General features: G+C 40.9%; 1 protein-coding gene across 1 annotated transcript in view; it reads right to left on the minus strand.

Annotated features, from left to right (window-relative positions):
* MRPL22 (mitochondrial ribosomal protein L22) overlaps positions 1-15,265 on the minus strand; it is a 28,001-nt gene that overhangs the window by 5,683 nt on the left and 7,053 nt on the right. Inside the window, exons 2-5 of the mRNA XM_040345089.1 lie at positions 14,683-14,716; positions 13,596-13,728; positions 10,323-10,388; positions 3,359-3,436 (exon numbers count right to left, since the gene is read on the minus strand). Coding sequence (XP_040201023.1) covers positions 3,359-3,436; positions 10,323-10,388; positions 13,596-13,728; positions 14,683-14,716 — 311 coding nt within the window. The remainder of the gene's footprint in view (positions 1-3,358; positions 3,437-10,322; positions 10,389-13,595; positions 13,729-14,682; positions 14,717-15,265) is intronic.

Here is a 15,265-nt window from a genome sequence, read left to right on the forward strand (position 1 = left end):
GTTGACCTGAACACAGACACAAAAGGGAAATTGCAGATTTAATGGACTGAAATCTGATGTAGGTCATTCATTACTGTTAAACAATGCAGCCAAAACAAAAATCTCGACATAGATAAGCAGCTGTCGATTATTAATAAATGTTGTTTTTTCGCCTGAAGTTCACCTTTAAATAATTTGACCACATATGAACTTAGTATTATTTATCAGTCGAGGGAAATCAAGGTTTGCCATGAATAGTTCACTATTCTTCATTATACAAGCAGCAGCTCCATCTAGTGACAAGGTAACCTCACTGCCATGTTAACTGATTTTTTTTATTTTTTATTTGATATGCTAGTTGCTGCTACAGTTAAAGTAAAACACCAGCCAAAACAGTTTAAAATTTTGGATAGATTGGGGGGGACCATTCAAATCCCTCATGTTTTTATTGCTGCTTGTGCCTCGTTTTGGGAAGATATTTCCCCTTACGTCCTGTACCAAGGAACAAACATTGAGTGATAACTTTATATTTTACTGGAACAAGACTAGAAGGGAAATTTCCTATAATGGACATATTTTCTGGTGAAAGCAGCCAACAGAGATTTACTCTGTTATATAACTGGGTCAGGAAAAAAGGGAACACCATCCCAATGGGAACAGGGAATTGAAAACCTGAAAAAAAAAAAAAAATGTACACATATTTTTCATTTATATCCCAATGAATAGGTGAACATCCCCGGCTCTAATGAAATGCTAGCCGTTTCGGGTTTTAATACTATAAGTTACTAACAAGCATGCAGCAATATAAAGTCAAAGAAAAGGCCGAAGTCCTTTTTTATATTAGTGGTCATTCAGTGACTCAAATGATAAAGTAATAAAAAAAAAAAAAAAGTATCAGCAGTGGAGCTGTAAGATTCTGGATAAAATGAGAATCACAATTTTTTTGCTTAAAAGGGGGTTGTAAACCTTCCTGTTTTTTCACCTTCATGCATCCTCTGCATTAAGGTGAAAAAACATCCGATAATTACCGGCCCCCCAGTTTACTTACCCGAGCCCTTGAATATCCCGCGTTGAGAACGCGCTGGATCTCAGCCCTATCTTCTTGGCTCTTCATTGGATAGATTGATAGCAGCGCAGCCATTGGCTCGCGCTGCTGTGGATCAAATCCAATGACGAGGGGGCAGAGTCCGGCATTCGTTTCTATGGACGCAAATGCTGACTCAGGAGCACGCCCGCAAGGTAACCCCCTTGGGAAAGCGCTTCCCATAGGGGGTTATCTGCTGCAGGGAGGAGCCAGGACAGCTGCCAAGGGACCCCAGAAGATGTGGATCGGGGCAACTCTGTGCTAAACGAGCTGCACAGTGGAGGTAAGTATGACATGTTTGTTATTTAAAAAAAAAAATATATATATATATATATATATATATATATATATATATATATATATATATATATATATTCAAACCTATAGGCCCTTTTCACACTACTGTGACTTCAAAGTCGCGTGATTTTGCTGCGATTTCAGGGAATGCTTGTGTAAGTAGCATCAAAATCTGACCAAAGTAGTGCAGGGACTACTTTGAAGTCAGAATAACTTGAAGTCATACTAATATGAATGGTTGTCATTGGAAATCATGGGAAACGACTTGTCATGCTACTTTGCATTCACAAATTGTGGGACAAGTCGTATTAATGTGAAAGGGGCCTTAGTATCACTTTAACCACTTGCTTACTGGGCACATATACCCCCTTCCTGCCCAGGTGAAATTTCAGCTTCCGGCACTGCGTCACTTTAACTGACAATTGCGCGGTCGTGCGACGTGGCTCCCAAACAAAATGGACGTCCTTTTTTTCCCCACAAATAGAGCTTTCTTTTGGTGGTATTTGATCACCTGTGCGTTTTTAATTTTTTTGTGCTATAAAACAAGAAAAAGAGCGTAAATTTTGAAAAAAAAACCAATATTTTTTACTTTGTGCTATAATAAATATCCCATTTAAAAAAAAAAAAAAATTCTCAGTTTATGCCGATACATATTCGTCAAAAAAAACCGCAATGAGCGTATAGTGACTGGTTTGCGCAAAAGTTATAGCGCCTACAAAATAGGGGACATAATTATGATTTTTTTTTATAATTTTTTTTTACTAGTAATGGCGGCGATCTGCGATTTTTTTATTGGGACTGCAACATTATGCCGGACTCATCGGACACTTTTGACACATTTTTGGGACTATTCACATTTATACAGTGAACAGTGCTATAAATATGCACTGATTACTGTATAAATGTAACTGGCAGGGGAGGGGTTAAATGTGTAGCCTAGTGAGTGATTGTAACTGTAGGGGCAGGGGACTGACTTGAGAGGTGACCGATCTGTGTCCCTATGTACAAGGGACACAGCATCGGTCTCCTCTCCCTGACAGGACGTGGAGCTCTGTGTTTACACACAGAGATCCACGGTCCTGCTCAGTTACTGGGCAATCGCGGGTGCCCGGCGGCCATCACCAAAACCTGGGAGTTTACACTGTGGAAATTATGGTGCCCGAGTTGAGTTTTAAAATTAAATTTTGGAGCCATGAAAGGTTATGCCTGGTCTTGGCTTTGCACACGGGTGTACTGATTCTTTGGGCTAAATACACCTTTGTCAACAAGTGACTCTGAGAAGTGCTGCTGAAAATGTCACCTAGAATAATAATAAAAAAAAAAAAACGACCAGTCATCAATAAGCATTTGAAATAATTTTAATCTTCACTCTTAAAATGTTAGAATATTACACCTTCACCTCTCGGGGATTACTCCATTTTATTATGTACATGTATTTTCTCTGATTCAGCATTAGGCTGCATAGCCATCCTATGGAATGCCTGAGCTCAGTGGTGATACTGAACACTCAAAACTATATAATAATGGTGGCATCAGTATTATATGAATGACAATGTGTTGCTTTAATTCAAATTCTCTCCTTTATCCAATAATTACCGTATTTATTGGCGTATAACACACACAGGCGTATAACACGCACCCTAACTTTAAGAGGGAAGTTTCAGGGAAAAAACTTTCCACAGCCCCCTGCGTATAACACGCAGGCACAGTTTACCCTCTATTATCAGGGTAAAAAAGTGAGTGTTATATGCTAATAAATACAGTACAAGACCTGAGCTCAGGCAAGAGGCAGGTCAGCCTCCATAGGAGTCTTAAAGACTTCTACTCTAGTGAGGCAAAGGTGCACTATTATAAAACCGTATTACTAACTATAACCTAATAATAATCCATTATTATAACAAGAGTGGCGGTATCAGATTCTTCCATATAGACTAATTAAGGCTGGTTCTCTTTAAACCAGCTGATGCAATTTCTCCCTGATGGCAATGAGCATATTACCTCTTTCATGATCTTTGCCCCTTTTTTGTCGTTGAATTCCAGTTGAGCAACAGCTTGGTCTATAGACATCCCTCTGATCTATAAGAGGAAGGAAAGTGTTAATCCTAAACCATCATGTGACCCATCTTATTATTCAAGTGCTCAACAGGCCCTGCAGGGCTGTACAGCTCCCTCCATAAAATGACATTCTACGAGAATATGGAATCATTTACATATCTCCAACCACCATCTAGATGAATTAATAACTTGCTCCTTTTTCACTTTGATGACCAAGAAACTCATTTTACAGACGTCTGTTTGCGGTTCCAGTCAAAGTTCTGAATTTGGGGAATTAATCACGAGGAACCGGCAAAGATTTAATTTACAAAATGTTGCTTAACAGAATTAATCAAACAGCTCATGCTAATTTACAGGCAGAGCCTTGGTAAAAGAATGAGGCTTCCAAGCAGCTGCTGTCAGTGTTATGGCACCATAAATGGCCCGATACTTGCAAGGGATGTTAAATACTTAAGAATTGTGAAGGGGTTAATGAACCAGCAATAACAATTACCCGCAAGCAGCAGAACAGTTCATTATCTCATGTAGATTTTCTAATGTGTGTACAAACAATGTTTTCACATAAAAAGACTACCTCTCTCTTTAAACTGCAGATGCTGCAATTTCCCAAAATTGGCATAAAATTAAAAAGTGTTGCTTTACTTGCACTGCGTTTTGGATGGTTATCCATTGAACTCTAGGGAACCAAAAACAAAACCTGCTGCGAGAAAAAAGTCCCAGACGTCCTCAGATTTCTGCTGGCATTGTCATACAGGTAAAGGTATGTACTTGCATATCTGGTGGGACTTTGACCTAATGAGACCATTTGGGTCCACAATTTTTCAGGTGAATAACGAGATCTATGATGATTCTATCTTTTCGACTCCCACCATCGCATTATTGTCCATTTTACCTGGTTCTGTTAAGTCTTTTACATTTTTTTCCTCTCTGCCGCTAGACAGCTCATCTCTAGATTCTGGAAGTCCACATTTGCAACTCCCCTATCCTGCCTGGTTGATATAATGAAGGACACTGTGCTGATGGATGAAATGCAGGCCACAGGGTCTGACTCGATAAGTTTACCACTTTGTGGTATATTTGGATGCATTATTCCACTTCCGACAAATTGCTGAATAGACTTGCCCATTGAGCTGCTTCTCATCTGTTCTTGCCTAGGTTCCTTCCCTCTGAACTGCCCTGGATGGGGTGATTGCTATTCACTTATGGACACTACCGGGGATATCCTCTGCAGTTTAGGACACCCTGTTTTTTCTTCTATGTATTTTTTTTTCTTTTTAATATTATTACCTTTTTTTGTATAATTTTATTATTATGTAGGGGCCTGGCCATTACTCTTCTTCTACGAGGATACATTGCAGGTATTCCAGGGAAACTGCCTCCATTTTCTCTTTTTGCCTTCCTTCTTCTTTTAAACTTAATTCTTTCCTATATCTACCCGTTCCCTAAAGTATTTTTAGCTCATTGTGAGCTCTTAGTCTTGTTTCAGTCATTTGGATCATAAATTTACCTCCTTTTTTACAGTAGCTCTGGGGTTTCCTCTACACCTCAGAATGATACTGTATGCTTTTTCAATTATTGGTTCGTCATTATGGATATACAGTATATGGTGCCTCATTTCTGTGATGTGGAGTTATCTGTATTTTTCTGTTTGCTTTTTTTCCCCCCTTCTAAAACGTTGATAATAATAAAAACATATGCAACCTAAAAAAAAGTCAGACACTTAAAAAAAAAAAAAAAGTAAAAAAAAACGCAAAAAGGGATAACATGATCCTTAGGAAACCATTTAAAATTGATGGTAGTGCGTTTCTGCAAAACTGAAAACGCACTGAAAAACATATGTGTGAACTAGACCTAAAGCCTCGTACACACGATCAGATTATCCGATGGGAATTGAGTGACGACAGGCGGTTGTCGGAAAACCCGACCTTTTGTATGCTCCATCGGACAATTGCTGTCAGATTTTCCACCAACAAATTTGGGATAGCATGCTTTAAAATCGTCTGCCAACAAATGTGTGTTGTTGGATTATCCGATCGCGTGTACACACAAGTCCGTCGGACAAAACTCCAAAGTACAAACACACATGCTCAGAAGCAATGCTAACCATAACACAACAGCAGAAGTTCCCCAAAGGGTGGTGCTAAAGAGCTGAAAAACCATGTCGTGTTGTGTTTGTTGGCTGACAATTCTTTGCCGTTTGTATGCAATACAAGTTTCTGGCCAACGTCCTTTGGACAAAAGTCCTACGCTTTGTCCACACAAAACCCAATCGTTTGTATGAGGCTTTAGGCTCATCCACTTCTAAAGGAATGCTGATGCTGCAGCCTTATTACAACACTGAGATTGCTCAGGTGGTTATACTAAAGGCAGACCTTGCCCTTTAGAAACCATCAGAAAGGACACGGTCAGACAGACAAACAGCAATTTTTTTTTTACAACAGAAAATATTGTATAAATTTAGGAGAGGTTTACTAAAATATATACAATGTGTACAGTTCAGCTAAAGGAGATTTATTTATTCTACACTGGATTTAGGCGTTAAAGCTGAGATTAAAATCTGCTAATACTCACCTTGTTCCAGTGATGTCAGCTCATCGACGCAACATCTTCTCCCTGGCTTCTTCTGGGTCTTCAGCCATATTGTTTGGATGGTGTGGGACAAGGTAGATCCTGTACATGTGCACATAAAGTCATTCATTCTGACACCAAGGCATGCCAAGAATGTATGCTGGAGCTGCACATTCTGAAGAAGGTTGTGAAAAGGCAGGTGGTTGCGATTTACTAAAGAATAAAGATTCTATATTGTACAATAAAAAGCTTTTCTTATTTATTTTTTTCCCCAACTTCAGTTTTGTTCAATGGTATGAGGTGGTGGCCTTGCAAATCTGGGATACTTCCTAGCAAATCTGGGATACAGATACTTCATTCTGAAAAGCCCAAAAGGCATCAACAGCCCTGGTGGAATGAGCTCTGATGGTAAAAGAACACAAGTCCTGGAAATAAGTTGTCTGATCAACCTGGCAACTGCGAATCAGGAAACCGGATCATTGGAAATCCTTTGGGCAGAACAAAGGTCATAGCTGTTAGGTAGACCCTGACCACATCCAAGTGTAGGGCAACTTTTCTTGGTCAGGTTTTGAGGCAGGACAGAGGGAAGGGAGAGGAATGTCCTTATGGAGGTGAAAAAGGGCCACCTTAGGCCAAAGGAAGGTTGTGGTCTTATGACCACCTTATTCTTGTACAAAAGAAAGAGCTAACAACACAAATGCATCTAACAGATATAATAGTGACAGGGACAGCCACTTTACATGTGGGGTCCTCCAAAGGAAAGCTTCTAATTGGTTCAAATGGGGGTCTCTGAAAGACAGAGAGCACAAGGTTGCAATCCCAAAATTGGAGGATTTATATATCGGCAACTACCTGAAAAAAGGTCTTGATTAGGGATTGCAAGGCAAGAGGCTTCTGTAAGAGAATTCATATAGCAGAAACCTGTCCTTTGAGAGGGATCAGTATTATCAAACAATGTGACTTTATACAAAAATTATTAAACTGGTCAAGACCAGCCTGAAGAAAGGCCAAAATAAGAGTGATAGAGCATTCCCTATGGTTCGGCCGTCTGTCTTCTCAGCATGCAACGTAAGCCTTCTATGAGCAATGGTAAATCTTGCAGCAGATGGATTCTCTTGCTCCGAGTAAGGTGGGAATAAAAGAATCAGAAATACCCCTATCCTTTAGGACGGGGGTGCTCAACCTGTGGCCCATGGAGCCCTTTGATGTGGTCCACGACCTCAAATCAGAGAAGTGCATGCCTATGCTCTGGGATGGTGGGTCGGCAAGCCTAGATCACATTTAACTGGTTGCTGACCCATGTCCCCAGCATAGTTATGGAGTTGTAAATAACACCAGCCTATAGGGCTGGAATAAATAGTCTCCACCTATCAGGGCATATGAAATAAAGATTTTCACAATTCCAGGGTATACTTGGATATTCACAATGCCAGGGAGTTTCGCCTGGTTAGATAGAAGCACTCAATGATTCAATAGTTGCATTTGCTTTTTCCACATCGCGAGTATGTTGCTGAAGAGGTTTGTAGTGAAACTGTGGAAAGGGAACTGCCTCGGAGTTCAGAAGTGAGCTGTGGTGTGCCGTTTTGATCTGAGGGTCCTCACGTGGGACCTTAGGGAAGAAACTTTCCTGCTAAGGAAGGAAGATTTCAACAGGGTTTGTCCAAGATCAGGCCAAGTAATCTAAACTGTGTGGCAGCTGGAGAGCAGACTTTGGTAAGAATATACAGAGAAATGTTTGAGGGAACTGAATCATCCTCTGGATGTTGGCAGACATGGTTGTGCTGGAGGAGTCCTTCATGTCAAAGGGTACTTGGACAACCTTCTACTGAAAGTCATGGGTTTGCAAAACAGTCAGAAGAAGGCAAGCACGTTTAGGGTGCAGATGAGAACCTGAATGGCAGTGTTACAAATTGGAAGTATTGGTCTCCCACAGCAAGACACAGAAAGAGTGGATGTGAGGTAAAGATGTGGATGTGTAGACAGGAACCTTGTATATCTAGTGATGCTAGAAATTCCCCTTTCCTGAGAGAATCAATGACAGATCTTCTCGATTCCATCTGGAATTTTGGTACACAAAGATCTGTTGACAAGGCCTGTTCTTGCAATAACACTAGAAATATTAACAATAAAAATGTCCAATTCACTTCTAGTATATTCACACTGTTGTCAATTGAGTCTTGATGAATGAGGGTGCTCTTGGACCACTGAAATACACTGGCTACTTTTTAAATTGTTCTCGGACTTTTATTGGAATAAAGTTGTAGCTGAATCTCTTAGCAGTGGTGTAGTGCCTCAATTTCAATTTTTGTTACATTACACTACCTTTGTTACACTACACTATACTACAAGCCATGGAGATCCTGTGGGATGTAGAAGCTGCCTGCCTGGGAACCAGATCATTAAAGTGGTTGTAAACACTTACATACCAATTTTACATACAGGTAAGCCTATAACAAGGCTTACCTGTAGGTACTGGAAATATCTCCTAAACCTGCATGGTTTAGGAAATATTTACCATATACAAGTGCACCAACGTCATCGGCGCTAGTGCACTAAAGAAAGGGCACGGTAGTGTCGTTTCTAAAGGGCCCGTGCCGTGACCGCCGGCTCCCACGCGCATGTGCAGGAGTGATGTCAAGCGACTCCGATAAATCACAGAGCCGTAGTCCACTGCCACGGAAGGAAGAGGGGTACAGATGGGCACGGACACCAGCGGGGACATCGCAGGCTTTGTTCCCAGGTAAGTGCAACATAATGAGCTAGTATGCAACGCATACTAGCCAATTATGCTTTCACTTTGCAGAGGTATAAAGAGGAAGTAAAACCCATCAGGGTTTACTTCCTCTTTAACATGAATACAGAAATACCAGTCAGATAACCTTACGGGTTCAGTGCTATTTTTCCTCTTACCTCAACTTACTGTACAAAAGTCATCCTCAGACAACCAAAGTGTATACGTCAACAGGGTAATAAAGAAATGTTTCATAAGCACGTATTTACAACTGTAATGCCGCGTACACACGATCGGAAATTCCGATTGTGCGTAGATCCCATCTGATTTTTTCTGTCGGAATTTCCGACAGCAAAAAATTGAGAGCTGGTTCTCAAGTTTTCCGACGAGAAAAGTTCTTGTCTGAAATTACGATCGTCTGTATGTAATTTTGACGCTCCAAAATCCTACGCATGCTCGGAATCATTGAACTTCATTTTTCTCGGCTCGTCGCAGTGTTGTATGTCACTGCGTTCTTGACAGTCGGAATTTTTGTGTGACCGTGTGCATGCAACTCAAGTTTGAGACAAAATTTTGGCTGAAAAAAATCCACGGCTTACTTGTCGGAATTTCCGATCGTGTGTACGCAGCATTACGATTCAAAATGAGATTTTGCCACAAAATACAAGATCCACTTATTATTTGGAACCCCTTCCCACATTAGGCACAAACAAATTGTTATTTAAGAAAAATAATTAAAAAGTACTTTACTTCACACCCTTGCTGGCAGCACCTTGGCAAGGCTGACGTATCAGGCCTTCCAGCAAGATCCTGAGAAAGCTGAGATCTTAAAGTCGTTCTAAAGAGAAAATATTTCCTGCATTAAAGTAAAAATGTTTCCAGTATTAGTATTGCTCCCTCACCCCCTAAATTACTACCCGAGACCTCACTCAATCTGTGTCTGTCTTCAGCAGCTCTTCTCCTCTCACCCCTCCTTCACGGGACAGAGAGGCAGCAGTGAGCACCAATTGTCTCCTGCTGCTGTCAATCAAACTCTGTAAGCAGAGAATGGGGGTGAGGGTAGAGCCACGCTGTGTGTGTCTACAGGCGCACACAACAGGGTTCGGGGGCAGGCCTGCACCTTACACCATAGGAACGGATTCCTATGGTGGCACACAGAAAAAAAAAGGTGGAGTCCAGAGCACCAGCGGGGGAACCAAGAAGAGGAGGATTGAGGCCACTCTGTGCAATACCACAGCACAGAGCAGGCAAGTATATACAGTACCTGTTTATTAATTAAAAAAAAAAAAGGTTTACAACCCCTTTAAGTGTCACAAGACGACACTCCCGCTTAGCACTAAAACATTCACTTGTAGGATTTGGAATTCCCAGCTCAGCAGGTGGCTTGTCATTGCCTAGAAGCCATGGGTGGAGGCTAGGGTGTGATTTTTTTTTTTATTTACATTTTCTCCAAGTGCATCAGTGTTAAATTAGGTGCATTCTCTCTGCGTGGTGGTAAAAAAAAGTAGACCTTGCATTTTGATAAAAGGTCTATATTCATGCAAGCAATAATTACAAAGATGCATGTAATACTTGGCTGCCGCGTGATGAGCAGGAAACAGAGCTTACCAGTTTGGCCAAATACCACATCTTATCTGGGCTGTATTTGATCTGGCGCCGACAGTGGAATACCTCCTTTAAGAAAAGAAAAAAAATTGTACAAACATTATACTGGTCTTAAAATCAGTCTGGTAAAATCATCTGAATTTAAACCCTGTGAGCAAATTTGGTGCGGACATACTCAAGGTTTCTTTCTTGAGTACCTAGATCTCTGTACTGGGGTTTTCAACTTCACCTGTTCTCCCTGAGTGAATACTGTGTCCTCTGCTGCACTCTGTGGTTCTTCTTACGTGTATCCAGAAGTGAACTAGGGGTCAACATGATTAACCACTGAACAAAGCAGGAACATGGAAAGTCGGCATACCATAAAAGTCAGGTTCCAAGGACACCTCAGGGGAACTTCTTTATTATTTAAGTGACAGAATTACTTAAACTAAAGAAGGATTTATCATTTAAGACACCTTTTTCATCCAGAGAGATAATTTTGCTTTGCTATGAAGCCTGGACAAGAGTGGCAATTGCAGGCAGCTTGTGGTGCCTTCTGTCAGTATTAGTAAGGATAGAGAAATTCGCAATTTGCAAAAATGATAACCCCTGTGAGCAGACACCTGGGTTTATATCATAAATTTGATGTATCCCAGGTGAAGTTCATAGTCCTGGATGTGATACCTGAGGACCCCAGAGGGGGCAATTGGGATCAACGTATACTCCAGAAGGAAACGTTCTGGATAGAACGGTTGGAAGCGACAATCCCCCCAGGCATCAATGAAATTCACTCCTACAAATCTTTTCTGTAACCAATGGCCTTGTGCCTGGACAGCTGCCGGATGGCTCATCCGGCGATTTACCCTGGCATAGGGCTTTAGGTATTTATGATCCTAAATCACAACTGTTATACTTCATTTCATCTCTATGCAAACATAGGTCTTTAAATTTTTCCTAACTTCCTCTTGGAAAGTATAATTTTTGTATTTAATGTGGGAGTTCCTACTTGTGCAGCTACTATAATATACTAATGTGCAAATATCACCAAGCACCCCTTCTATTAACAGAAAAAATATGCTAACTACCATCATTGGAGGCATATATTTCTCGCTATGCTGCCTTGGTTAACGCCATACTTGTTTAAAAATCTGTTATTCTAGTTCCTTTAGTATTTACAGATCTCTACACATACAACTGCACACTGTTCATTGGAATGATGTCATATAAATGTATGCCTCCTCTGAACTAATATTAAATGTAATTGCTTATACCCTAATGGCTATTGCCATAAATTTCTTTCGATGCAATACTGTGTTTATATGTAATTCACGTTGAGGGTCTAACCAATTTTTCCCCCAACTGAACTACCTCAGAACATGTCTTTAATACCATTTTTATATGTTCTTTTTGGAAGTGCCTTTGCGGCGGCTAACCTCAGGGGGGGGCCCTTTTTCATCATTCACTCAGCAGCATCACTCAGGCCGGGGACCGAGTCCCCAACCTAGCGGCCACCCGAGCCACTACACGGAGCTACCGGTTGTCCTCTTTGGAGGATTAATTGGCATCCCCTTGTCTTAGTGGCAACCAATGGACCGCTCCCTCCATCGAGCGGCCCACGGTCGAATCCGCCCTACAGCGCTCTGGGAGTTTTTTCCTACAACTCCCCGAAGCGCTGGCGCCGATTGGCGCATGCGCGGCAGACCGCTCTTGGCCGGTGCGCATGACGTCAGACGTTTTTCTGACGTCTGACGCACGGGGGGCTATATTAAGACAGGCAGCACACACTCAGTGTTAGGGTGGAGCTAGCCATACCTATACACTGCCGCCGCGGCTTGGTTATTCTTGGACCACCAGAGTCAACCACGGTAAGCGATCTTCACCTTCTCTGCTACAAGCACCGGACCCTAGCATCAGCCTTACCCTGAATTTTTCCTAACCCCCTAATAAAAGCTCCTCAAATTTTTTTGTTTAGACTGGTCCCAGCAATATTGCAGCCTAAAAGTGTCACATTCAATCTAGCTGCTCCTTTGTAGACAATCTTTTCCTCACCAGGTAACAAATCGGACCTTTTATTTCCCCCTCTCTTTGCTATGTCATTTGTTTTTTTGTTTTTTATGACAAATATTACTTTATTACTTGTGTATCAGCAATTGCTAGCCAATGGTTTATTGGTGTATTAATTTAAAGTCATATGTTCATATATATTTATTATGACATGGGGATTTTTGTACCTGTCCAACCTCTAATTAAGGAGTTTGTCTAGTTAGTGCCTTTACTATCCTTTATGCACCCCAAAATATTTTTGCTATTTATCCAACATGCAGCCCTTTCTTGGTAGCATTAAATTTAACTTCAATCCATTTAATGTAATTACAAAATATTATTACTTAATCAAATTTTTCGCTATAAGCCGTTCGTCCACGTTAATCCTGACCATATCATTATGCTCAGGATACCATGCCTGCCCTTATTATCACTATTATTACTTTTGCAGTACCAGTGGCCCCCCCTAGGTTGTTTTCTGGATCGGCCCCTCACGGCCCTCTTTGATGTCTGCTGACTGGTGATGTATGCTCGTGTCTGACCCGGCTGGGTCGGTCAGGAGGTGGTTTCCTCCGCCAGGTGGCGCCTCCGTCAATGGCGCTCCCCATTTGAACAAACACCATTTAACGTGGTGAGTACATTTTACAGGAATCCCTTTTACCTGGTTTGGTTTCAACTCAGGTTTAGGTCTCTTGTATTCTATCCTCATACTGTTTTTGATATATATATTTTTTTACATTCTAGTTCCAAGCTCCCGATGAAGCGTATAAGCTCCGCGAAACTAGTAGAGCCAACTGTGGAACATTGTACATGTTAAGGGCTGAACAAAGACTGGACCAAGTGCGAACCGAAGTTCTTCAGTGATTTACACCAACCCAAATCACTCAGCACGGCCCACCTATCTGGTTCTATTTACCCCATACATGTTTTAATCAATTATATTATGTATTGTCTTGTCAATGCTTTCTTTGTGATTGTTTATTAAAATTTTGTATTTTTATATAAAAAGTGCCTTTAAACTCCATTTTTCGCTCCTCCTCCATTTCCACTATATTTAGGATGTGGCACTATGTTACTTAAGGATGACTGATTGCCATCCAAGGGCAAAGCAATCAAACCTTTACAAGGATAGAGAAAGAGTCAACTTTAAAATATATTTTACACATTGAAAAGACTATAAATCATCTATAAAAGATAGCTTATCATAAATTATAACATATCAGAAAGTCTTATATGGTCATGTTCTGGACTCACTGCTGATCTTCGAGGCTCTTCAGAAAGTTGAGGTGGATACACAACTCTGTTTTTCATCTCCCAATCACGTCCCTCCAGAGCAGCAGTAGTGTGGATACAGCTCTGAGAAAGTAGGCTGCCAGCAGCGGACACCCTGAAGGACAAAACATTGCCATTAGATTAATATATCCTTTTATGCAGAGCTTTTTTTCTCAGAAAATAGGTGCAGGAACTCAAATACAACCCGTTCAGATTTCACAAACAGTAGAAGGGTCTTAAAGGGGCATTAAATACCAGGATTGCATTACATATAGAGTGCAGAGTTCAGGGGGTTACACACAGAGTGCAGAGCTGTCACTTATAAACACAGAAACCAGACTTCTGTGTTTACAAGTGATTGTGGTGAGCAGGCACCAAAGGGTCCGAGCCAGAGGTGGTGGAACCGAGTTCCCCCAAGTTCCCCCCTGAAAAAAAGCCCTGCTTTTATGACAGTCTGTAAATGCTTACTCTATTAATCTTTAAACTTAAGGCTCCATTTCACACTTGTGACAACTTTGGAGTGCAACTTTGACGCAACTTTGGATGGGTGCAACTTGGATACAACTTTGGCTTTGACCAGTGATAATGCACAACTGTTGCACTGTACAACTTTCGAGCATGCAACTTTTGATTGTTAACAATTCCATGGCCCTCAAGTTGCATGAAAGTTGGATCAGAGTAGCGCATGAACTACTTTGAAGTTGCTGCAAAACAGCATGAAGGTTCATCATTGGAAAACATGGGGAACAACTTGTCAAGCAACTTTGATGTGCAAAGTGTAAATGGAGCCTAATGCCCCGTACACCCGATTATCGTATGACGTATCATTCGCATTTTGTTGCGTAAAACTAATATCGAATACAACAGTGCTATACGAAAAGTACGATTTTTACCGTATGATACTAGAAAAACCTTCTGGTGTGCGTAGCTACGCATCTGAAACAATGTCAAATACGTGTGCTCCCTCAGAATATTCACTCAATATATTCTCTTGTGCTTGACCTGTATTCTTTGTACAACCCCTAAAAAAAACATTTACTGACAAAAAATATGAAGATGCTTTACTCACCCTCGGTGGATCCGTAAAAACGACCCCCATATTGCTGTGAAAAAAAAAAAGAAAATACAATTTTTTTTATTGCTCCCTGAGTAGGTGCAGTAACAAAGGCCTGCAGATCCAAAGACATGTTTTTAACTTCAGAAGTGCTTTAACCCTTTCGCTGCCAAGGCCATTTTTTGCACATGTTTAAAAAAAAATAATTGGGCCTGAAGATTGCACAAAACCCCCAAATATTATATATTTTCTGAAAGCAGACACCCTATAGAATGAAATGGTAGTTCCAATTTTTTATATCACAAAATATAACCGTAATGGTCTAGGGCAGTGATGGTGAACCTCGGCACACCAGATGTTTTGGAACTACATTTCCCATGATGCTCCACTACACTGCAGAGTGCAGGAGCATCATGGGAAATGTAGTTCCAAAACATCTGGGGTGCCAAGGTTCACCATCACTGGTCTAGGGAATGCAAGATTTTAGTAAACAACTCACTAAAGTGAATTTTAGGGCAAGCAAACACAATAAACTACCCACATGTTTTGTAAAATATAAAAGAGGAGGTTGAACCAAGTAAATAGATACCCAACATGT

This window comes from Rana temporaria, chromosome 3 (genome assembly GCF_905171775.1).
Source record: "Rana temporaria chromosome 3, aRanTem1.1, whole genome shotgun sequence".
NCBI classification, from domain to species: domain Eukaryota; kingdom Metazoa; phylum Chordata; class Amphibia; order Anura; family Ranidae; genus Rana; species Rana temporaria.